The sequence below is a fragment of the Prinia subflava genome, chromosome Z, assembly GCF_021018805.1.
Source record: "Prinia subflava isolate CZ2003 ecotype Zambia chromosome Z, Cam_Psub_1.2, whole genome shotgun sequence".
In the NCBI taxonomy this organism is placed as follows: domain Eukaryota; kingdom Metazoa; phylum Chordata; class Aves; order Passeriformes; family Cisticolidae; genus Prinia; species Prinia subflava.
This window is the reverse complement of record NC_086283.1, coordinates 98,061,437-98,085,117: the sequence shown is the minus strand read 5'-3', so window position 1 is coordinate 98,085,117 and position 23,681 is coordinate 98,061,437. Positions and strand designations below refer to the sequence as shown.

The following is a 23,681-nucleotide window of genomic DNA, read 5'->3' as shown; positions in this document are numbered from 1 at the left end:
GACTGCAAGGGAAGTTTGGAAAACTCTTTCTGATGTACAACATACATCTGCTCAAATGAAACACATTCAGGTGGTCTTGCTACCAACATTATGATTTTTGTACAAATATAAGGCCTGAATCAGTTGTTACTCAAGAAATTACCACTTAAGCAAAATGTTCCATCAACCTTTGCAAAATACTTTTTTAAGACATGGGAAATTTACAATCCGATTATTTCATTTCTGTGGGTAACTCTGAAATCTTAGTCCAGCACTAGTGTGATTTTACTTGTACCTCTGCATTTCTTTCTTTAGCATCTATTATCATTTCAGACTGAACTTGACTCACATCCTTCACCTGTGTGTTCAAGCCCCTCATTACTTCTCACCAGATTGCTAATGAGAAAATTTTTACTGAATTTTTCCTAATCCACACATTCTCCTAGCAACAGAGTAAAATAAAATGGGTTCAACTGGCAGCAAAAGCACTTTTGATTTTCACAAGTTGTCCCAAGTCTTTAGATTTTGTCAACCAGTAACACTGAGAACACTTCTTCCATAATAGGATTGTTGAGAGCATCACCACAAGTGCATGCTCTCCTCTTTAACTGGACTACTAGAAAATCTTTCCTATACTTACCTTTTTTTCTGAAATAAATTGATTTTGGATATTGCAAATACAGAAGATGATAAGGTAGTCAAAAGCTGTCTTTCCAATCTACAGTAATAACTTCACACAGAGAAGGCAGCTTTGTAAAAAACAGTCCCAAACACCACATTACTGAAAGTCATATTACTGACTCACTATCACTATTTTGTTGTTAGCTCTGTGATGAACAATCTTGAGGTCCCTCAAGTGACATAGTTGAAATCAGTGTTTTTCCAATATCACAAGTTGCTGGCCTCTAAGTATTACTTGCAGAGATGCAGAGTCCTTCACCCACAACCATGGACAAGGGTGTCTTATGTACAGTCACAAAACTCAGAAATATTTCATGAACCTGCAACAGTCTGTGATGCACAAGCTGCAATTTATTCTTGGGGCTCTCTAGTCTCAGAAAAAATTATTAACCAGGAATCTACCTTTCCTCTTTGTTTCAAAGAGACTTTTGCAGGAGAAACAAAGTCTCATCTGTGAAAAAGACTGAATGTTCAGGAACAAAACTTCTTAGGCACCCCCCAAAAAACCTTTAAACTCTTGGAAATCAGTAAGAATTAGGCAGCATATGTGCAGGTCTATAGAAAAAAAATGCGAGGAGATAAAAGGGACACACAGAACTCCTACATAAATTTGGGCCACCCTAGGAACATGTACAGACAGGTGTAGGTGACTACTGCTTAAAGAGGATCTGTAATTCAGACACAGGCTTATGAAACCACTACACTTGGCAAGACATTTTACCATTAATTCAAACTGACTATTCAGTTAGCATTCAGTTTAAGACTCCACAAACTATTTCTTCATAATCCTCCATGTTCTGTGTTAATACATGGGTGTGCATGACTCTGAGGACATGCCATATATCAATGACTACTAAATCATGAAAAAAAAGTCATTAATAATCCAGAAGACTGCTCAAGTCAGAAGTTACTCTGCAGGGTGATTGCAAAATAAGTGAATGAAATAGTAATAAACTGCAGCAATCTACTCCTCAGTAGTACAGCCATTGTCCGAAACAGTTGGGAAAAAATTCTCCTTTTGGACAAATCTTGTTAAGCATGGACTGGTTTGAATAGAAATCAGGCAGAGAGGATTTGCAAGCTCCTGAATTTACCTACAAACCAGAAAGAGCAGCCCCATACAAAAACATGATGTGACCCTCTGGACTCAATAACAGTAATTTCCATTCCTAAATCACACTTCTTGTGTTTAATTCGGAATATACCTCGTAATGGCCTTCTCTAACTGCATCTTGCAAGGGTGTTATTTGTTCCTTTTGTGTAGCGTTAACATCAGCTCCTGCTTTCAAAAGCAGATTTGCTATCCCATAAAAGCCTTCCACACTTGCTATATGTAGTGCAGTCAAGCCTACAAAAAAGAAAAACATGTATTTCACATTTAGGTGAAAAAGATTCTAGAAATTCATGTCAGTTTTAGGTTGTCTGTCTGATGAAGACTCCACAGAATATACTGAAATGCTAAAAACTGATGCATTCCAGTAAGATGTATGAAGAAATGTCTATGAGAACATCACAAGGTTTCAAGATCTCAGGCTTTTGACAAAAATTGCACCTACTGAGGGAGTAGACGCTGCTGTAACAACATTACAACATTTTAGATTTGATAGTTCTGTTATGAAAGGAGAGAATAAAAATTATTCATCCCATATTTTAGTAATTTCTCCTGAAGTAAAACTTACAGGCTGTTTTAAGGACAAGATAATTTTTCTCTGCACTCTTGTATTTACACAGCTATGCTAAAGAGGATAAATAAGAAAGAAGCAACAAAAATAAAGACATGAATTATTTACTACAAAATAAAAATGTTTGTGACCCCATCCAAGAATGGTCTGAGTGTGCAAATAAATGAAAAATCCCTAGTGAAATTCCATATTCACACTCAGGTATATGCAAAAAACCAAGATATCACACAAATTCTACTCTATGAAGGAGCTGTTTAGAATAAATATGGAATGTAAGTCTTTGAACTGGGTTTAGCATAACCATGCATCAGGTCCTTAAACATACAGGGTGAGAGACATAAGGGAAGAACACAGAGGATTTTCCACATCCTAACTTCCAGCTCTGAAACTAACATGCCCTCCAGAAGGATCACTTTGATGGGTAAGTCTTACTCTTCAACAATTTTCCATTATCAGAAGGTTGTCAGGGCCTAATTCACATACTAAATACAGAAATTAATAAGGCTTAATGGGATTGTTTCAGTCCCACTAAGCAAAATTATCTTAATTTCACTAGAGAGAGAAACTCCCAAGGCTCTTTTACACAGAACCTAACCCTGAATATTGTATATTCCTAGTAACCAGGTTTGTTATGAAATCTAGTAAGGAGATACTAAATATTTACATTAGGGGAATGCATTAGTTTCTCCCTTAGTAAAAGGTATCCTCTACCTGATCTAATCAAAAGACCTGGAAAAGCTGCAACTGCAACAAATTCAATTAATAATCACTAGAGATTAGCAACATGAGTCTGCAAGGATACTGTGCATGTTCCAAATCAAGGAGAAACACAAGTTTCAATGCAACTGTTTCTCAGATCCCTTGGCACACTGTGAGTCAAGACTAAAAGCACAAGACAATATCTCTAATATGCTGACCATATCCTACATGCTGATGTTCAGGAAACAAAAAGGAGCAAAAAACCCCAAAACAAACAGAAGATCCCAATAACTCAATAAGGTACTGAAGCAGAGTACCACAACACAGGAATAAGGAAAAAATACTAGGCTAAGACATGGATAATCACTGGGGGGAAGACTTAAAGGAGGAGAACAGACACAGAAGCAGAATATAATATTCAGAAAAATGACCCAAAGAGACGAAGATGAAAGTGCATGCCAAAATGACACAGGTCTGTTAAGTCTACTTCTTTCTGATTACCTCACTGAAAACAAAAGAAACAGGGCTAGGTCAGCATCCTTCAAGGAGTACAACTAAAAGATATATTGTGCAGCTCTGCTCCTTTTGCACCAAGAAAACAGCAGCCAGAGTCTGGGAGATGAAAAAATAGTGGCCCAGCAAAATATGCAAAGGCAGAAAAAGGAACAGGTGTGACCCCAAAATCTAGAACCATTGCACTTTAGTACATTTGCCTACTGTGGCTGCAGCTGAATCCACACTATCAGCACTTCTCAGTTGTCAACACAGGGCTCTGAACTCCACCAACAAAACATTTCCTCATCTCCCTCCAGCACACATTAGTACATATAATGTACAAATGCCTGTGCTGTAAAAGTCTCACGTTTGCTGCTGAGCCAATCTATCTCTCAATATATTCCAGAAGACAGAGAATTTCAACCTTAATTCTGGTCCATTGTATTATGCCTGCATTATGCAATAGCCTATAATGGCAGAATGTGGCTTTTTTTCTTTCCCACAGGACAGTTGTGAAATCCTAGCTCCCAGCACAACATGAAAAGACCGTAAAAATTCAGTTTTCCAGCAGAAAAGCCACCTGTCCGAAACAATTTTATTTCTTTGTTATGGAAATTTTTCAGAGACTAATGGATGAGACAGGGAAGTGCTGATTAGGAACAGTCTTATATTTGAAACAACCAAGTATTCATTAAGGTGTAGTGAAGTCTTTGACACCCATGAAACTGGATAAGGCAAATTGATAGAATCAAAACATTATTAGAGGGCTGCTCTTTGTCAAAACTTTTTTTCCCTATCCAAGACAAAGAAAAAAATGGAAAATAACAAGTAATCACAACTTTAAATATTCAAAACAGTGCTCAACTTCTCTCAAGATGTAAAGGATGAAATCAAAGTTCCTGAAAAATTTAACTGGAAAATCTGTATCTTGATGTCTCAAGTTGGCCACTGAAATGTACAAAAAATACCCCCCAACTTTAAGACCTATGAAGTTGATAATTTTATTAGGGACTGTTTTGTGATGAGCATGCATGGAATCATTGAACTAGGGCACGCAAACCTAACTGCATCACTTTGTAACTTTTTCAAGTGCTTAACTTCTCCATCAAAATTTTCTTTTCTTGCATACTTTTATAACTAGATCAACATGTTTTCCCATGAACAAGCACTAAGTTAAACCCATAAAAAATTAACAATCAATTGACCAGGCACAAACTTACAGTCTTGTCCATTGCACAAACTCATAATATAGGCTTTCATTAGTTACAGCCAGGTACTTGCACTGAAATTAGTATTTTAGTACAATTGCAACTTACCAGCATAATCCTGAGCATTTACATTTCCACCGGCTTTTATTATCCTGCGTACAAGGTTTATGTCTTGGTGAGCAACAGCTCTGTGCAGCAAGTTCTCACCATACACATTCCTCCTGTGGATTGTTGAAAGTGAGAGGGGGCGAGTTGGATTTACAGCGTTCCTAACAAAGGCTTCTCGTCCTGAAAAATAATGTAAAAGACCTATTGCACAAAGTATCTTCTCTCTCTTGGCTTCACTTTATATAAAGTTAGTAAATAAGCTTCCTGAAGAGACAAATGTTCATTCAATGTAGTAGAAATGAAGATCTCAAAAAACACATCACAAATTGAATAATAGTGCCATTTAATACAACATGTCATATTGCATTTCATAACAAAACTCCAACTGAAATTCAACATACAGAAATATGACCATGTAGGAGTGTTGTAACTTCAGACTTCTTTTCTAATGACATTTTTGCAAGGTGTATTGCTTCCCAATGGATAACAAAGCCACTATCCTGCATTCAAATCATTATAAGGTGACCATTTCAATAACTAGTCAGTTCAATTAATTCAATTTAACTAATTTAACTAATTCAATAATTTAACTTTTAAGAAGAGTCAAATTTATCCACCATTCTTTTTTACTCATCTATCTTTTAAAACCTTTGCTTTGTGAGCAAATATTTACACTAGGATAGTGATTGAGATTAGCTCCCTCAGGTTACTTTTTCTCATTACTTCACAAACAGCTCAGTCATTTCTGCCATGAATGAAAGGTGAATATGAGGGATAAATGTAAAAATGTAAAATTTAAGAGACTGTTTCTAATGTTTAATTTCGTACTTTACAAAAAAAACCCTATCCCTCATTATGCAGTCATCATAGTTTTCAGTTTAGCCTAAATTATTTCCAGTACACAGATGAGCTACTCTGTACTTCACCAGTACTGCCCTTCCAACAAAAAACAAGAAGGAAGGGAAGGAAGGGAAGGAAGAGAGAGAGAGAGAGAGAGAGAGAGAAGAGAGAGAGAAAGAGAGAAAGAGAGAAAGAGAGAAAGAGAGAAAGAGAGAAAGAGAGAAAGAGAGAAAGAGAGAAAGAGAGAAAGAGAGAAAGAGAGAGAGAAAGAGAGAAAGAGAGAAAGAGAGAAAGAGAGAAAGAGAGAAAGAGAGAAAGAGAGAAAGAGAGAAAGAGAGAAAGAGAGAAAGAGAGAGAGAAAAAGAGAAAGAAAGAGAGAAAGAAAGAGAGAGAGAAAGAGAGAGAGAGAGAAAGAGAGAATGAGAGAACGAGAGAACGAGAGAAAGACAGACAGAAAGACAGACAGACAGAAAGAAAGACAGACAGACAGAAAGAAAGACAGAAAGACAGAAAGAAAGACAGAAAGACAGAAAGAAAGACAGAAAGAAAGAAAGACAGACAGAAAGACAGAAAGACAGAAAGAAAGACAGAAAGACAGAAAGACAGAAAGACAGAAAGACAGAAAGACAGAAAGAAAGACAGAAAGAAAGAAAGAAAGAAAGAAAGAAAGAAAGAAAGAAAGAAAGAAAGAAAGAAAGAAAGAAAGAAAGAAAGAAAGAAAGAAAGAAAGAAAGAAAGAAAGAAAGGACAAGAGAATTATTTGAAGATAAACACAGTGCAGGCCGAGGCCATTAATTCATCCACTAATGAAAACTCCTAGGACAGCAGGCCATGTACATTGCCCCTCTCCACAAGCTGTAGCAGGTCCTCACAGGTCCTAAAATCCCACCCACATGCCAGTGATGCCTTAAGGAACCTAGAAATCAAACAACACACTTTCAAGGCAATACCAGTATAGAAGGTAATATAAAGGCTGGCCTTTATTGGAGGCCTCTGGGGGCAGATATGGAAAATGCACATCCTCGCACGGGGTGAATACAGTTTTATAAGTTTAGCAAATTAACATAACTGAAAAAAATTCCCAAATTAGAGACAAAAGTGGTGAGGTAATTCCCACTTCTCTGAATCCTCCCCCTCCAGATAGGAACTAAACTTTCTTTATGCAAATGTGTCTCAAAGAGCTGATTTAAACCTTGGCTCCCAGGAAGAACCAAGATAGGATAGGCGCCTTAGACCTCTAACTTGGAGCCTCTGAAATATGTTTTGTCTTTCTGCCTGTCCAGGTAGGGAAAAGTAGTGGGGCTAACTATGAATACAATAATGGGCTACAGAGCCACAAATATATGTGTAAAGAATATAGAGAACATATAAAAGCAAAAAAAAGGCAAAAATCAATTTGCTATCACCAGAAATAGACCTTAAAACCCATAGAAACCTATAGTTCTTCTACAGCTGTAACTCACACAGCCTGATGTTTTGTGCATTGTGATACACTGTGAGCTTGGACTAATTCCAAAAATTACTGAATTCTTGACTCTGAGCAGACTTTTAGAATCTAACAGATAGGGGTTCCCCTCAGCTGAGCACACATTCTCTCTCCACTTGCCTTCTAAGACATCAATCATTTAAGTCACTAGTCAAAGCTGGTCCAAACCAGCCAAGCAGTTCAGGAGGGATTAAACTGCATAGATATAAACAAAATCATGTGCAGTTTTATGTTACACTTTACCTCATTAAAATCTTCCTTGAAGGATCTATTTCCCATTACTTCCACCTGCCTTTCTGAGAGCTTTCCAAGCACCTGACTTTATGCACAACAAGTGACCCATGCAGGCCCAACCCAAAACTTATCATGGGGTGGTTTTTAGAGTGAATTACCAAACTAAGATGACCCATGGGCTCTTGACAGGTCTGATGTGAAAGGGAGGTAAGCTTGCTAAATGGGTTCACCAGTCTACCTCTCTAGGCAGTGCAATTCTTCCCGTAGAAACCATGCTAAAGAGCCAGTAACTTGATTACTGAGTGGAAACTAGCAAGTCGATTTGAAATAGATGAGCAGTTAGGCATTCAACTTTAAATCTCATCAAAATGGTGCTTCCACTGAGAATAATTAAAATCCTGCAAAAGAGAATTAAATCCTGTTAACTGGAAGTGGGCTTCTTCGTATTTTTTAAGATCTATAACGTAGCTGTTGCAATTCAAATATTTACAGACTTTGTAAGATGTTTAAATGATTGTAGTTAAATGGAAAACCCCTACCTGAGTGGACTTAAACAAAAAAAACCTGAACAGATAAGACCTAATCTTAAAGGTGCTGGAATGAACACTTAAGTGAGGAAATTCTTTATTCTCCCACAAAATTCCTCTGCAAGGTCAAGAATTTCTCTGCATGTACCTTCAAAGGATAAAACCAGCAATCATTCTCTCTAACATAGTGTACTGCAAATAAAAATACTTTAAAAGAGTGTTCTGTGGTAATAAAGGCCCTATAATCCTGTAGACAAGGTAACAACAACAGGCATTCAAAATGGAATAAACTGTTTTGTAAAGGTCCATTCTTGAGGATGGCACTGCTCTGACAATGATTTTGCACACAGAACACTAAATGGAAGAAGGATAAATAAATGTAGCTCAGGATCTACCTTTTCACTCTGCAAAAAAACAATTCTCTTCTCCTTTTCAGAACATACCATTATTTTTTCATATGAAACACTGTAATAAAAATTGCATTCTGAAAAACATCTCATGACAGTTAACTTGTTTATGCAAACAAGTTAACTGTTAGGTTGCTAATATAAGGGTTTTCAGAAGAAGGGAAATTATCAAAAAACTTTAATTATTAAAATGAATGTTTATACCACATTTTTAAAAGAAAACCATGCCACAATATGTTGGAAAAATTATAAATTACATTTGATTCAGTATAGTTGTTCAAACAATAATCTGTATGATAAGAACATAGAGTATCTTACTCCGTTTGTTGTCAATTCTCTTGCTCCTTCTCCTCTGATTAGCTTCTGTGTACTCATTCAGAATTATTTCTTGCCACATGATGGTTTCTAGATCCTGCTTGTCTTCAGAAGTAGGTTTCTGAATTTTACTGACAAGAGATTTGCTTAGAATCAACAAAATTATTCTCTCTATAAATCAATGTTTACAATAGAGCTAAGAATATGAATACATTTGATTTCAAAAGGAACTCCTAAATAAGGAGTAAATCAGGACAGAAACTATCTCCCAGATCTTTAAATAAAGGTAAAATCTTCAGCCATTTAGTTGTTCAGGTGACAAATGAGTACTCTACATGCATTGTATCTATTACATTATTATACAAAAAAATAATTTACAAATTATTACATATACATTACTCATACTTAAAATGCTTAGGTTTGTTTCTTGTTATACTGCCACTGTGAGCCACTCCCTGCTGTTTCTTCTACTATTTGGTGATGAGAGGAAACAATCTCTGTACTTTCCTGAGAAGGTCTCACTTACCTTGATGTTATCTGGGCTGTTTCTGCACACGCTGCAGCCTCTACTGAATACGAATGTCCCTCACCAGTTTGTTTTTCAGTAAAGGTGGTATCCAAGTAATCTGAAATGTCTTCATTCTCTCTCTGCTGACCACCTACAGGCTGCTACAAAAAAGAAATATTAGAAGCAACTGTCAGAAACAAAGGTTGTATATCCAAGAACACTCTTTTTTAAATTGTATGCCCACAGAGAATTGAGGGATTGTTTAAGTGAATTCTACAGGTGTGAAAGACAGAGGCTGCCACAGGAGAGGCAATCCTATGCCAGGAGTAGTGTGCCATGCAATTGTTCCTGGAAGAATTAGCCAAGAGAATTAGGCTACTCAAAGTCACAACTTAAAACATAAATCTAGGCTGGATGACAGCAAACAAAAGTTGTTCTATCTGAAAGTTATTTGACTGGACATTTGAAATGACAACAGATTCATTCCAGTTTCCTATGGACATGAACACCTGTCCTAAAAAATAACACGATGCTTGAGATGTCTTCATACAGCTCATCTCATCTCACCGTTGCAGAAGCCTAAAATTTACAAAAGGTGAGATCCATGTTTCACCTGAAGTCAGTCTCAGCTGAGCAGTTATTTCTAAAAATACTTCTAAAGATCCCTGAGCTATAGACCCTACAGCTGAGACTCACTTCACTTACTTCCAACCCTCTAAAAGCCAGGCACGCAGATGACACTAGGCATCCTCATTACCCCACCACTAGAAAACAGGAAGAGCTACTCTGAGATTACAGAGATTCACCTCATCCTGAACGGTGCGAAGGGGAACCAAAATGATTCATGTATATGAGAGACTTAACTCTAATCCCACCCTAAAGACAGGTCACCACATGGAAGTTAATTTGAGTTGCTTGAGTTTATTCACTGCTTTAGCCATGTGACTGCGACACGCTGCTATGTATCACTCAAGCTCCTGAAATCTGTGTACTCATCAGTTTATTACACACTTGAGTAATGCTGAAAGCTTTTAGCACACACCCTCAGCACACAAGCATAGAAATGCTTTCACAATGATGTGGAGGACTGGTTAGTCCATTCTTGCAGTACAAACAGAAATGGAGAATACCCTGATTAATTATTTTAATTGACATATTTAGTAGAGGGGTTACTAAAGATGGGAATTGCCCTCTTAGAAGTGGTCCCTCTGGGTCAAGAGACCATGCATGTTCACATGGGATCTGGGCTTGTTTAGTCTGAGGAAAAGGAGTCTCAGCAGTACTCTTATTTCTCTCTGCAACTACCTGGAAAGAGTTTGTGGTGAGGTGGGGGCTGGTCTCTTCTTTCAGGTAAAAAGCAAGGACAAGGGGAAGTGGCCTCTAGTTGTGCCAGAGAAGTCTTAGATTGGATATGAGGAAAAAACTTTCTTCACTGCCAGGCACTAGAACAGGCTGACTGGGGAAGTGGTTGAATCTTCATCCCTGGAAATGTTCAGAAGACATGTGGATGTGGCACCTGAGGACATGGCTTAGTAGTAAACACAGTGCTTCACAGTTGGAAAATTGGGTTTGACAATCCCAAAGGTCTTTTCCAACCTTAATGATTGTAAGGCAGCTGGGGAAAATCAAATATATTAGCTTAGAAAACTATTATGGTAGTACTTTCCCTGTATCCACCATCTGCAATGGGAGTGGGGTTAGAGAAGGATAAGAAAACATTTCAAATCAAAAAAACAAGCTACACTTGCTTTATAGGAGACCATATACTAAAATATGCGGGCTGTCCAGCATCCTGATTGCATCTGCCAGTCAGTAAAGACCCTCCTGTTTTGGAAATTTGTTTCACCACAAGAATACTCTGAAGAAAGGAGTGTGAGAAAAGACCAAGGTGAACAACATCCTGCTACAATTTGACATTTACTAACAAATTAACTGAGTTTTTTCTCCCTAGTAACTTGCTTCCTTACCTTCTGTCTTCAAGAACATCAGATAAAGGCACAAAGATAAAGTTGATTGTTGTCTGACAAGGGGTTAGAGATCTCAATTTACACAAGACTCTGCTTCTGAATTTTAACTGCAGCTTTGAGTAAATCTACACATTAATCTTCACACAGCTGTGCTACAAATTTCAGAAATCAATACTTCACTGAAAGAGCATTGCAAAGTGCTATGATTCTTAGAGAATCAGCCTATGGACCTTTCAGCACCTTGAAATTAGCTATCTTTGTGGCACATTTAATTACATGCAGATAAATTCAGTTAATACTACTAGGAAAAGACAGAATTAACTGACAGGTTTTGGATGCTTTATGCCATTGTGGGTTGTAAAACTACCTCAAATAGCCAGCTTTACATGACTGATCATTGATTTGCAGCTCGAGATTATTCCAATACATTACAGAGCAGAGAATCAGGTTGCAGGTTTACAAGAGATGCTTAATACACTCTGCAGCATAAATCTATGTCTCCTATCTGTCCTTCTCTTTCCCTTATTATAATCTAAACAGGAAGAAACTATGGCTTTTCTTTCCTGCTCTCTCCATATTTTTGCATTGGTGTTATTGAATAGAAATGATGTGTTACAGAACACCTTCACAGCACAAGAAGCAACAAGGAACACATGCTGGTTTCTTCAGGGGAGGGAAAAGAAACACAAAGCACAAGCCTCAGTTTTTTCAGTATGTCTTGTATAGGCAGAACTAAGCACATTAAATACACTTCTAAATACATGTGTAAAAAATCCCCACTGAATAATCTTCCTAGCATATAGGAAAGACATAGCTACAATCTATTTTGTGACACTTTCAAAGCATTTGCATTTACAGCAGTGAGAACTATGACAAAAGAAAACAGCACACAATTCCCTGGATCAAAACCAGAACAGGATGCAGTAGGAACCTGGGGATGGAATTGGCTGGTATAACCCAGTATGCTACAATGAAATAACAGAATAATGTTTTGGAGGGAACATGAGACACAGAAGATATACAGGAGGTCTACCGTTCTGGAAAAACTCATGCTGATTCTAGGTTTTCATATCAGTCAATAAATTAACTTTTCTAGGATTTCCCATCTCAGAAAGCTTAGTTATGTTCATAACATCCAAACAGGAAACACAGTACTGGATTTTTAAAACAAAAAACAACTGAAATTAGTTAAACATGCAAGTCACTGATGCTAGTTTATTCTTTACTAAGATTCCCACCTTCAGGTAATTTGGCTACTTTATATAATATTTTATGATAAATACAGAATTTCAAATACAAATTAAACTGTGGTTATACCTGCATGCATTCATCTGCCTGCAGAGCACTGGTTTCTGAATTTAGCTGCCCTTCCCTGGCATTAAGCTGTCTCTCATGTGGCACTACAGGAGTGGCAGCCTGTGCCACTGATCCTGACACAGAATTCAGAGCTCTGCTGGCAGGGCCCTGCTGCTCTCAGCTGCTGATGGATCGATGGAACAGGCATGACCCTGACACTCCAACCTCCAGGCACTGGAGTTTATAACTCTTAGAATCACTAGGGTATCTCAATAAATCACTGATGTCAACTTCACTAGTCTCTATATTCTGTTCAGTGACTACATCCATGAAAATCTTCCCTGGGCATTACAGTGAGAGATCTGTATTATCATTATTAAGTGAATGTCCTTTTACTGTGTTATCTGTGCCAATAATGGTCATGCAGATTCTGCAACAATTATCTAAAACGTGTGGAAATGTATCTTCTGGTGTCTGTTCCTTTCCAACTGTTATTATGTCTTCCACAGGATTATGCAGACAGAGGATTATTTCTGGAAAGCAATCTTCATTACTTAATTTTCGTGATACATAAAAATCAAATTTTAAAAGTTTACAAAAAAGAATGGAGCAAATCTTTCTAAAAAGCATTTAACTAAAGTTCACTTTAGAACTCATCTCTCTTTCTAAATATGTGTGTACATTTTATTATCAATTTTTGCAAAATCTACAAGATTCAAAGCCTTCCTTCATACAATACATTATCAAGAGTTAGACTGAGCTCTCAGTTTCAAAAGAAGTTTCAACTTCAGCTGTTGACTTCTGCAGCAGTGAAAATCCAGGGCAAAAGAGACTAAATCTGTTTTAGTCAAAGATATTATGTCACTGCCAACGGCAATGGCAAAAAACCTGAGGGTATTATAAGGCTTTAAAAGAAAGTCATGAGAATTTCTGTTACAATGAAATAATGAAAGTAAACATATTCACAAAAACTTCAAATACATAGTTAGTAAAATACAATATAGGAGTTTTAATTATGTGTTTATGTGGATCCAAGTTTATGTGGAGGATTTGTGTCTCACGAACTTCAGGTAAAAACCCTACGATTTTGAGACGTTTGCATGGTGCAGTTTCCACACTGAGTACAGAACACAAAATCATAATTGTTCTTGTAATACTGCTGTTTTTCTAATCACTTTGAGCTACAGTCAACAGAGGCACCCATTCTCACATGAGGAAATTTCTTTCCTATATTTTCCCTACCCCTGTTTTAAATGCTCTGGGAAAAATAAAATTTAAAAAATCCTCCAGAGACCAAAACCATGGTTTTTTCAGTTTTTTCTCTATAACATTTGCATATAACAGCACTCATACTAGTAATAACTAGTAATATTGGATCTAATAAAACCTCTTTCAATGCATTTTTGGAGTCTTGCTGCCAGCAAGTGGCAATACAAGGCAATGCAAGAAACCTTTAACCACTGGTGACATGATTTAGATACAAGCTCACACACAAAGTAGAAAGGGCAGAAATCTGACAGCATACACTCAGGTTCAGTTTGCAAGCTAGCATAAACCCCTGATTCTTTCTGAAAATTATTTCCCTGCCAGCTGTTTCCTATCTTTTACTTGCACATCAAATTGTTTCTAAGTACTGATTACTTCTTACTTTGCTTTACTGAATTACACTTTATATTTACACCACTTCCTTAATTCATCTAGACTTTAAACAACTGGGGAAAAAGAAAACCTCACTGGCATAACTTTCTCTGCTTGAAGAACTATGGTATGAACAGCATGTATATGTATTACAAATTTCTCAAGAAAAAGGCTCAGTGGATTTGTTGAAGAGTGAGTGAATTTTTGCAAGATCCTAAAAATCCCAAAGTCAACTGAAATACAACTCTTAAATGTGACATGTTAAATCTCCAGACACAGTAGTACAGGTGGGGTCTCACTAGAGCAGAGTAGAGGGTCCACCAGGATTCCAAAGTCCTTCTCTGTCAGAGCTATTTTCCTGTCAGCTATTCCCCAGCTGTACTGGGGCCTGAGGTTATTTCTCCCCAGATACAGAACTCTGCATTTCCACGTGATGAATTTCATGGATTCCTCTCCTCCCCATTTTCCCATCTGTTCAGGTCCCTGTGAATGACAACACAGCTATCCAGCCCAGCAGTCATTCCTCTCAGTACCATCTCTGAACTTGCTGAGGATGCAGTGTGTTCCATTTTCCAGGCCACTAATGAAGACATTGAATGGTACTGGCCCCACTATTGACAGAATAACCACAACAGAAATCAGTGCTGCTACATCATCAAAAACAAGAAAACTCAGCATAACTAACTGTGAGGTGCCAGAATTCTATGCATAGATAATTTATAGATTTATTTTGTGTTTTCAGGGATACACGAAACTAAGATATTCACTCAGACTAAGACTCATTGCTGGTTGTCAAGGTGTCTGTCCTGACTCTGCTTCAAATCAGTACGTGACAGTCATTGGCTCATATCACTAAAGATCCTCCTGCAGGACTCAGACTTTGCTGGTACCAACATCAGCCAATATCCAAAAATTAAAATCCACTGCAGTGATTATTGCCAGCCTTCTTACTCCAGGCTCCTAAAATATCTTCTCTGGAGATACTCTCAATGCATTCCATCTGCCTATTCTCCAGAGGCTTTTAATAACAGGCAATCTCTGTTTCAAGGCATTTAGAGTTTGTTCTATGGGACTAACCGTGTACAGTGAGAATGTTTCATTTAACAAACTTATAGTTTTATATTAGTAGTTGTATATTGTTCAGAAAAGAATACCCTAGGAGATTTCATTTTTTTCCCTTTGTTCTGAGATGGAGTATTTGACCCTGTCATCACTCATATTTGCTGGAAGACATAAACAATAAGGACAGTAGAAGACAACTACATTTTACTTTGATAAGGACAGTAGAAGAGAACAGCACAGCCTTGGAGAAATAGATAAAGGATGTAACTTAGGCAAACAGGAGCCATGGAAAATGCAAGCAGGATGACAGCTCAGTTCTGCAAGGCTGACAAACCAGAAGTTATGCAAAACAGTGATTCTGTGCTTACTCAAAAGCAGGGGTCAAGGAACAGGCACCTGAAAAGGACATGGGACATTGAAAAAAAGCCAAAGATGACTCTAGAGAACCATACAGGGACTTCTGACAAGGGTTGAAACTATGTAAATGAAGTAATAGATACACATCAAGTGAGGGGGGATGGCTAATGAATGCAGGACTGGTGTGTACGATGAACACTCTGTTCACTCAGGGCACTCAGCTGGAGGAAGGATCCTCCAAGTGACCACTGCTGCAGTAAAGAATGCCTGCTCTCAAACACTCAAAACTGTGTTAGAAAGTTCCTATCTGGCCAATTTCCGTACCAACACTGGTCTCAAATCTGCCTTTGGTGAATTCTACCAAGAACTGCATTTTCCCTGACATAAACCTCAATCAGGATCCTCGAAAAAAGCCAAGTAAAACTGATTTATACAGAATCCTAACTTTTTCTTTGTAGGTACAGATCAATAGGACTAGATGGTACAGTCATAATGATATGACATCTCCACTAAGCAGAGTCTTTCACAGCAGAAGCTCTGCCTATTTCTGGCCACAAGTAAGACTCTCCCAAGCAAAAGGAGAATTACAGATAACCTCTTCCTCCTCAGAGACCATCCAAATGCACTGCCTGTCTCAAGGGTTTCACTGGAGGGAAACATTTTAAGCTACTGTCTTCATTACTTCAGCTTAAGTGACATCCCTTACAGATTGTCTCATGATGATGTCTTTCCCACCTTCCTTGTGTACTGCAAGCTTAGCAACTACAGTTCTTATAGAAAAGAAAAAAAAAGAAAATAAAGCTTAGCTTTAAAGTTGTTTTCAATGTGCCCAGCATCAGTGTCAACAGCTATGTGCTTGCTTACCTTTTCTTCTGAATCCTTCTGAATTCCATTGAATTTGATATCTAAATTTAGGAGAATAGAAAAATATTTCAGTTTTACTTTGTGCTTCTGAAAGTTCTTATTGTGTCTTTAAAAATGGTATGATTTCCTAATTAGGGCTTAAGATTTAAACTTTAAAAATTACTATAGTCATGTTCCCTAGGTGGAACTGACAATAAAATTTCTGGTTAGGCTCTGTTAGTCACCAAATAATATGCCAGAGCTATTTTGTGACATTTCTTCACTGTAGTTTAGAGACCTGTGTTTCCAAAGACTATCAGCAGGTGGAATTGCCTCCCATTTCACATGACGAGACCTGGCCTCTGCCCTCTCTAATTACAGTGCAGTTAGACAATACTGCTAAAACAATCCAATAACTTAGTGCCTCTGGACAGAGATGATCCCAAACTCCCTGATCTCATCACCCTGTTTCAACATTCCTGTGACTTCCTGGAAATTTCCTAATCAGAAATAAAGTGTTTTCCTGTTGTATTACCAAAAATAAGCTCAAGTGGAAGACTGCAAAACAGATGGGACAGTCCTGCACTTCTGGGAACACTGAGGAATGGAAGCACAATTTAAGTAGCAGCACATGCTATACAGACGTGGGGAGTAGTAGCATTTTTGTTTCTCTTTTGTAACAGATGCCTCTGAATCCTGGATATGTTAGAAAGAAGCAAGTAGGAACCCTCCAAGACCTGTATCTATAAGGCATTTTAAGCACCATGTGGCCTGTAACCTTTATAAGAAAATTCCAGAGCAATGAAATAGTTTTGAACTGGATATATACCACTGGAGAAAACAGCTACTTCTTAAAAAAATCCTAACAGAATACTTACAAAAACAAGACTTGCGGTCCATGACTATGAAAACCAAACTGTTGTAAAAAACACCTATAGTCAGATTCTATATAAACTTACACAAATGCTCATCTTCAGCTTATCAAATTATTTTCTCAAATGATTTTGCCACAGCTAGAGCAACTCCTGGTTTTGTACAAACACAACATACCTGCAGAATTATTTTGCTGTTCTTCTGCTGCGGAATTTAATGAAAAACCAGGCTGAGAAATATTTTCAGTGGGTGATGAGTGGTTTATCCAATCCCTAGAATTAAATAATACAATAAAAAATCCTTAAAGAATTACAATCTGCTCCTCTTAGGAATATTTTTACAGTACTTTGAGTTGGCCACTATCTGTGGAAACACTTGCAGTTATTTTAGAGGTATACTTTTCTTTACAAGGACATCGAATAAGACTTCTAGATTTCCTTCACAAAGCTAGCAATGTTTCCACATTTGTTCTCTTAAGTGAAAAAAAAAATGGCCTCTTCTATTCTTTATTACTTCTTTCTATATTTCTGTTATAAATCTATCTTCTACTGAAATCTTCCCATAGTTTTCACAAACAAAAGGCCTAATATTAATTCATTAGCAGTTTTTATTTGTCTAATAGTTTTCCCCAAGTGACATTACTCTTGTTGGTTATGTTCTTAACCCATTTCAGGTAGTATCATCAACAAAAACAAGTCCAAGTACAGCTTCAACCATATTGGACACTTCACTTCTGCCAACATTAATATAGATCCTTCACTAAGCAAACAAGAAAACCTTTTCTCCATAGAACACTGGGAAAAAAATAACATACAAATGGAAGTATAACAGAATTGTTTAATTACATTATTCCTGACTGGAATTCCTATGTGATTCATTATACTCACTTCAGTAGGGACTGAGACTGATCAGATGTGTACGCCTCCTGAAGTAGCTGAAAGAAGAAAAAACAAGTTAGTAAACAAAGTATTTTATTGTTTATTTTCTCAATTTTAGTGCAGGCTTATCTTCTTCCTTCTGTAATTTAGTTGGGAAATGGAACTCTTAGATCCGATAATTACATACATTACTACTAAGATACAAAAGCATTCCACTTAAACCATTTTTTTACTTGTACTATTTGACAAAAATGTTGAAAAATAAATCAAGGCTACAGAGGAAAACAATCATCCACAATGAAAACAAACTGTTGCAAGAAAGATACAATTGCTGCAAACTTAAGATGTTTTATATATCAAAGGACAAAAACACAAGGTATTTTAATTTCAACTCACAGCTTTAATCTTTTTTTGGTAACTTTCTCATTAAATAAGACAGGGTGCTGTTCCATAGACTGTGATGTTTAGTGTACTGCTCTCAATACCCCTATAAATATCATATTTAAGGAACTTCTGAGTGGCAGGGCTGCCACAAGCTAGCACAGCAAAGAGCAGTTGGGTAAGGAGAGCACTGATATCACAGCAAATTCCAACTCCTTGTTACAAAGACCTGGGATCTGCTTTTTGTGCCTTTGCCAACAATGCAGAGATCTCCCTCAGTATGGAAAAAGGAGCATTTATACAAAGTCTAAGGCAAACTAGGAATGGTTAAGATATCCAAGTGAACTGCAGAATGGTTCTCTCACCGATGAGCTAAGCCTGGGTATTGCTAGTGGACTATCCACACACTGGCTGCAGTTTTGAACAAATCATTGACTTCCAGTGGACAGTATTAACAGCACTAGAGGACTCTGAGAAAGAACTCCTTGGTGTGGACACTGAGTGACAACCTCTCGGGCTTACACAAGGTACTAGCCACACAGTAAGAACAAACATCTTAACAATTGCTTCAAGGGCAAGACGTAGCAATTTCCCGGTAGCAAGGACTGCTGAAAGGCTCCCTGGAAGAGAACAGACTCTTTCGTTTGTGCAACAATTACTGACTGATGTAATTCCAAACCCTGGCAATGAGACTGCTTGCAGAAAGTTACATATTGCTTAAATAGACCCTTCAGGCGAGTCAGATTGATTATTTACACAGAACATTATCCAGAGACCAAGCCAGGTCAGGAGAAATGAATAACACAACTACCAAACCTCTCTAACTGGCTAATATTGCTCAGAGAGGTGCTTTAAAATCTCAGCAAACTACCATTATAACTCAGTTTTGTCTTCTAAAAAGCCAGGTTCTAAGCAAAATCAGTATATTGCTCACTGGTTGAGAGATCTTCTCAAACCATATACACTACACAAATGGTATTTTTGGCCACTGACTGAAGTACTGGGAACAGCCTTTCACCCTGCCCTCATTTTTGATGAAGAAATTCCTGCAAAATCTCAATGATTTTTCTCACTTGAAGATTTATTTATACAGACAACTGTATGAGGGGACTCTGGATGTTTTCCAAAAAGACGCTAATGCTTAAAAGCTGTTAGGTGTTACCTAACAACTTTTGGTGCACTTCACCAAACAGCGTAAGAAAAAAAATTATAAAAAAGGGGAAAGCACAAACCTACAGTCATCACACCTGTCTGAACAAGCTAAGAATACCATGTTAACAGATAATGAAAATGACTTGTTGAAAAGAACCTGGATCCTACAAAATCTGTATGTATGTCTACTGCCTCTCTGGTAGATGAAAATTCTTAATTACATTTTTTTACATGATGGAATCAAAGACAGGACTGCATTTCCTAAGTCTCCCAAAACCCACTTGAAGTACAAAGAAAGCTAAGACTCTCTGGAACACCTGGAATAGATGCTACTTTTCCTAAAAACATTCCCAGCCATCTACTCTGCATGAACCTCATACCACATCACATGTAAATGCTGTATTCATAAATGATAATTTCTGAGGAAAAACTAGAAGGAAAGCCTTTATGAGAGTACATTCCATGTTGGCTCTTGAAGTGGGTAAAGAGCCACATTGGTGCAATGGACACATGTGGGTATCAAAGATAATAGGCAAAGATTATTCCTTACAGTATTCAGTAAAAAATTAGAATTTTATACTGTCCTCAAGCTGTACATGACCAAGCTGCCAGTGTCTTGCTATACAGGTCTCACCAAAACAAAAAAATACTAAGAATTACCTAAACTATTTGGTGACAAGTACTAGGATTCCTTGCTTTCCTGACTTTTTCTTTAGTGAACTGGGCATTTGTCCTTGGATTTGGGATTGGCTAATCTGGCAGGAACCATGAAGCCAAAGGCTAAGGTTAAGAAGCAGCTAGTCAGATGATCTCCCAGAGGGGAAAGGGAAACAGCAAATGTGCACTTCTCTCATTCCCTCCATCCTCAGAAAATAACAATAAACTTCAGACAACCCTCAGACATGCAAGGAGCAAAATAAAGTTATGGAGAAAGATTTTTGAAGTAACAGCATTTTTGGATTTTGTTCACTGTTTCCCATGCTGTCAGTTGAGACAAATTTATCTGCAATGCTAGAATGAACTGTAAAATATTCACTTCAGGAGAAACCATGTCTTTTTTCAATGTGCCTTTTGTCATCTAAGAAGCAGTCCAGCTCTTTTTAGAAGAACTCTCTTTTACTGGAATAAGGATACACAGACTGTGGGCTTTGGACTGGTGAATCCAGGCTGAAGACAGTGTAACAGTCACAGCTAAAAGCAGAGAACCTGTTTGTCTCTAATTGTTTCACGACCCTGTCACATGCAGGTGGAAAGCTAATTGCTCAACTGAATAGACATTTATGGGCTAGCTACCAACCATGGTAAATACATTAAAAAGTAAGCTAATTTGCAGATTAGGGAATGCAGAATTATCCATAGAGAGCAAAATAATTACCCCATCATCATGCAAGCAAACATTTTGTTTTGCATTTTGGATTATTATCTCCTTCCTTTTGAAAGAAACAATTCATCCATCATTGGATCATAGCTAATCTCATAATGAGTAACCCAGGGTGTTTTCTGGCACAGTCAACCCAGATGATTACCCTTCAGCTCTTGGAAGGGAACATATTAAAAAGTCCGTGCTCTGCAACTTCATCTTTGTCCTGGGCTTGTTCCTCAAATTTGAAAGGGTTATAATCTCATGAAAGATTATAGAAGATTATATAAAAAGATTACAGGACCAGAGAAGACCCATTGATACATTCCTGCAGACCATACTACCTAGGTGACAAGATGAAATTCAATTCAGCTGTAAACCACCAGATCCCCTCAAGGGGAGGCCCAGTGGGTTTATTAATAATTAATCATTAGATATGCTTAGAGAAGACATTATCATTGCTGGACTTACTGGATTTATCTGTTCTTCCTTATGATAATATGTGTGGTCACTAAATTTCTGTATAAAACAGATTTCTGGAGAAAAAGCTCCTAGAAAAAAACAAACAAAAAAATCCCTAGTAATTAGAGTTTTGACAGTCTTAATTTCTATGTAATTTTCCATAATTCCATAACTTTTTACATAATTCAGTAGCTGAGCTACGTGCATCAAAACTTCTGATATGCAATGGATTTAACTGGCTAAATAGTCTATCACACTAGATTTTGAAACTACATGAATGAAATAGAAATTAATAAAATCAGCAAGAAGAGGAAATTTTATTTCACTTAGTGTTCCAGGACCATCCCTGATTTTGCATTGGGTCTTTCCTCTCATTTTTAAACTAATAATGGCAATTTTAGTAACCTGCTTCATCCATATGACTAAAATATACTTGTACTCCTAGATGGCATTGTGTCTTTAATGACTATACAAATGAAGATCTTCTCTCCAAAAACATTAGAAAGAGAGAAACAAAGTTGGATCCTATGCTTGAAAACTAAGATGTTGTTACTGACACTAATAAGATACTAATCAAATTAATATTTACACTATGTATCTCCTCACCAAATTCCTATTATACAAGTATGCACAAAACTGTGAATGATGAAATTCTAATTCCAACTTACTAAATGTAATGTGATGCAGGCAGAATGCTAAAAATATCACATGCTGTTACAGTTGCAGAGATAAAAACTCCCCTCTCAACTCGCAGACAAATGCCCACTCCACAAACTGAACACAGTCAAACGGACGTGACTCAAACCATGTATGTTGAATGTTGCAAGCATTTAATTCCAATGGACAACCACAGGGGTGTTCAAAATGGGATGATGCTTCTCTCCTCACTTAAGACTACTAAGCAACTATAAAAGATTCAGCATTAGGAAATCACAGCCATTGGAGTTTCTGCAGATTTCAATGGGCTGAAGATAAGATTTGTATTAACTCAGAGCAGATTGATAAAAAATTATGGTCCACTCAGTTCTTTAGGCTGGCAAAAAGATACACACAACCAAATCTGGAAGAACACCATACGTCACTTAAAGAATAGCCAGTCTGAAATATCACTGAAATAAAACCTGTAGGATACAAGTGCAATGGAACATATAAAAATGTCAAGGAAGTAATGTGAAACTATTATGTAACTAAAACATGCTTGCTCATCCAGCCTGCTCTATAGGAGTTGTTCGGGAATATTTTAAGAGCTTAAATGAGTGTGCATTTATTTATGCTAAAAGCATAAATGGTAAACTAAACATAATGCACTGAAATATCCCTACTCAAACTTTTTATGTTAAAGAGAACAGATATACTAGCAATATTAATGGGGTTTTTAAAATACCATAAGCATACATACAAGTGCTATGCATATAGAATCCCTTTATTTTGTTCTGCACAAACATGTAGTACACAAAAATACCTACATGTAAATAAAAAGAATATCCCTTTATATTGCTCAAACACTTCTGAACCCAGGGATTCTCAGTCACAGTGCACAGGAAGAACAGAGAACTCAAGAGCAAACCTAATCAAATATTAAAAATGTGCTGGAGAATCTTTTAAAATATGAGCTAGAATTAGGAATGTAATCAAAGAGCACACAATTCCCAAGCATGAACTTCATGCAAAAACCAAAGCAACAGTTTAAGGAAAACAAACAACACAGAATGGAGAAAAGAATCTGTCCTACCTTTATTAGTACTTATCTCATTTGTTAAAGCAATGTCCTTGTTAAGAAAAGCCAACCTTTGCAAAATAAATAAAACAAAAGGTCATTAAGGAGTTGAAAGCATTATGGGCATATAAACTCAAAGGGCATCTGAATGCACCCATCCCAGCCTCTGCCGTGGGGACACGCCTGGGCGAGCGCTGACACAAACAGTAAAAAAAACCCCAAACTCCAAGGATGTATGTGATTTTCTGCACAGAAAACCATAACTAGGGAGGCACCTCGCTGCTTTAAATATTTCCAACAAGTACCGTGCCACAAGGCCATCACAGAGATCTGCGAGTGGTTTCAAATCCTTGCTATATCTTAAAGGATACAAGAGATAATGTCACGAAAATGACATTAAAGCAGCGTTGCAGGGAAATAGAATTAGCACGAACTGCATTTAATAGTGTTTATTTTCTCGGAGTTGTTTTCTGGGACATTTTACTTCTGCTAACTAAAATGTTACTAAAATGGTGGGTCCGAGGGC

The 23,681-nt window shown here is 37.3% G+C and overlaps 1 protein-coding gene across 1 annotated transcript in view; it reads right to left on the bottom strand.

The window, feature by feature from the left end:
• ANKRD31 (ankyrin repeat domain 31) overlaps window positions 1-23,681 on the bottom strand; it is a 65,076-nt gene that overhangs the window by 40,150 nt on the left and 1,245 nt on the right. Inside the window, exons 2-10 of the mRNA XM_063424040.1 lie at window positions 23,171-23,226; window positions 21,448-21,527; window positions 18,093-18,139; window positions 17,383-17,477; window positions 16,354-16,394; window positions 9,188-9,330; window positions 8,665-8,792; window positions 4,853-5,032; window positions 1,866-2,008 (exon numbers count right to left, since the gene is read on the bottom strand). Coding sequence (XP_063280110.1) covers window positions 1,866-2,008; window positions 4,853-5,032; window positions 8,665-8,792; window positions 9,188-9,330; window positions 16,354-16,394; window positions 17,383-17,477; window positions 18,093-18,139; window positions 21,448-21,527; window positions 23,171-23,226 — 913 coding nt within the window. The remainder of the gene's footprint in view (window positions 1-1,865; window positions 2,009-4,852; window positions 5,033-8,664; window positions 8,793-9,187; window positions 9,331-16,353; window positions 16,395-17,382; window positions 17,478-18,092; window positions 18,140-21,447; window positions 21,528-23,170; window positions 23,227-23,681) is intronic.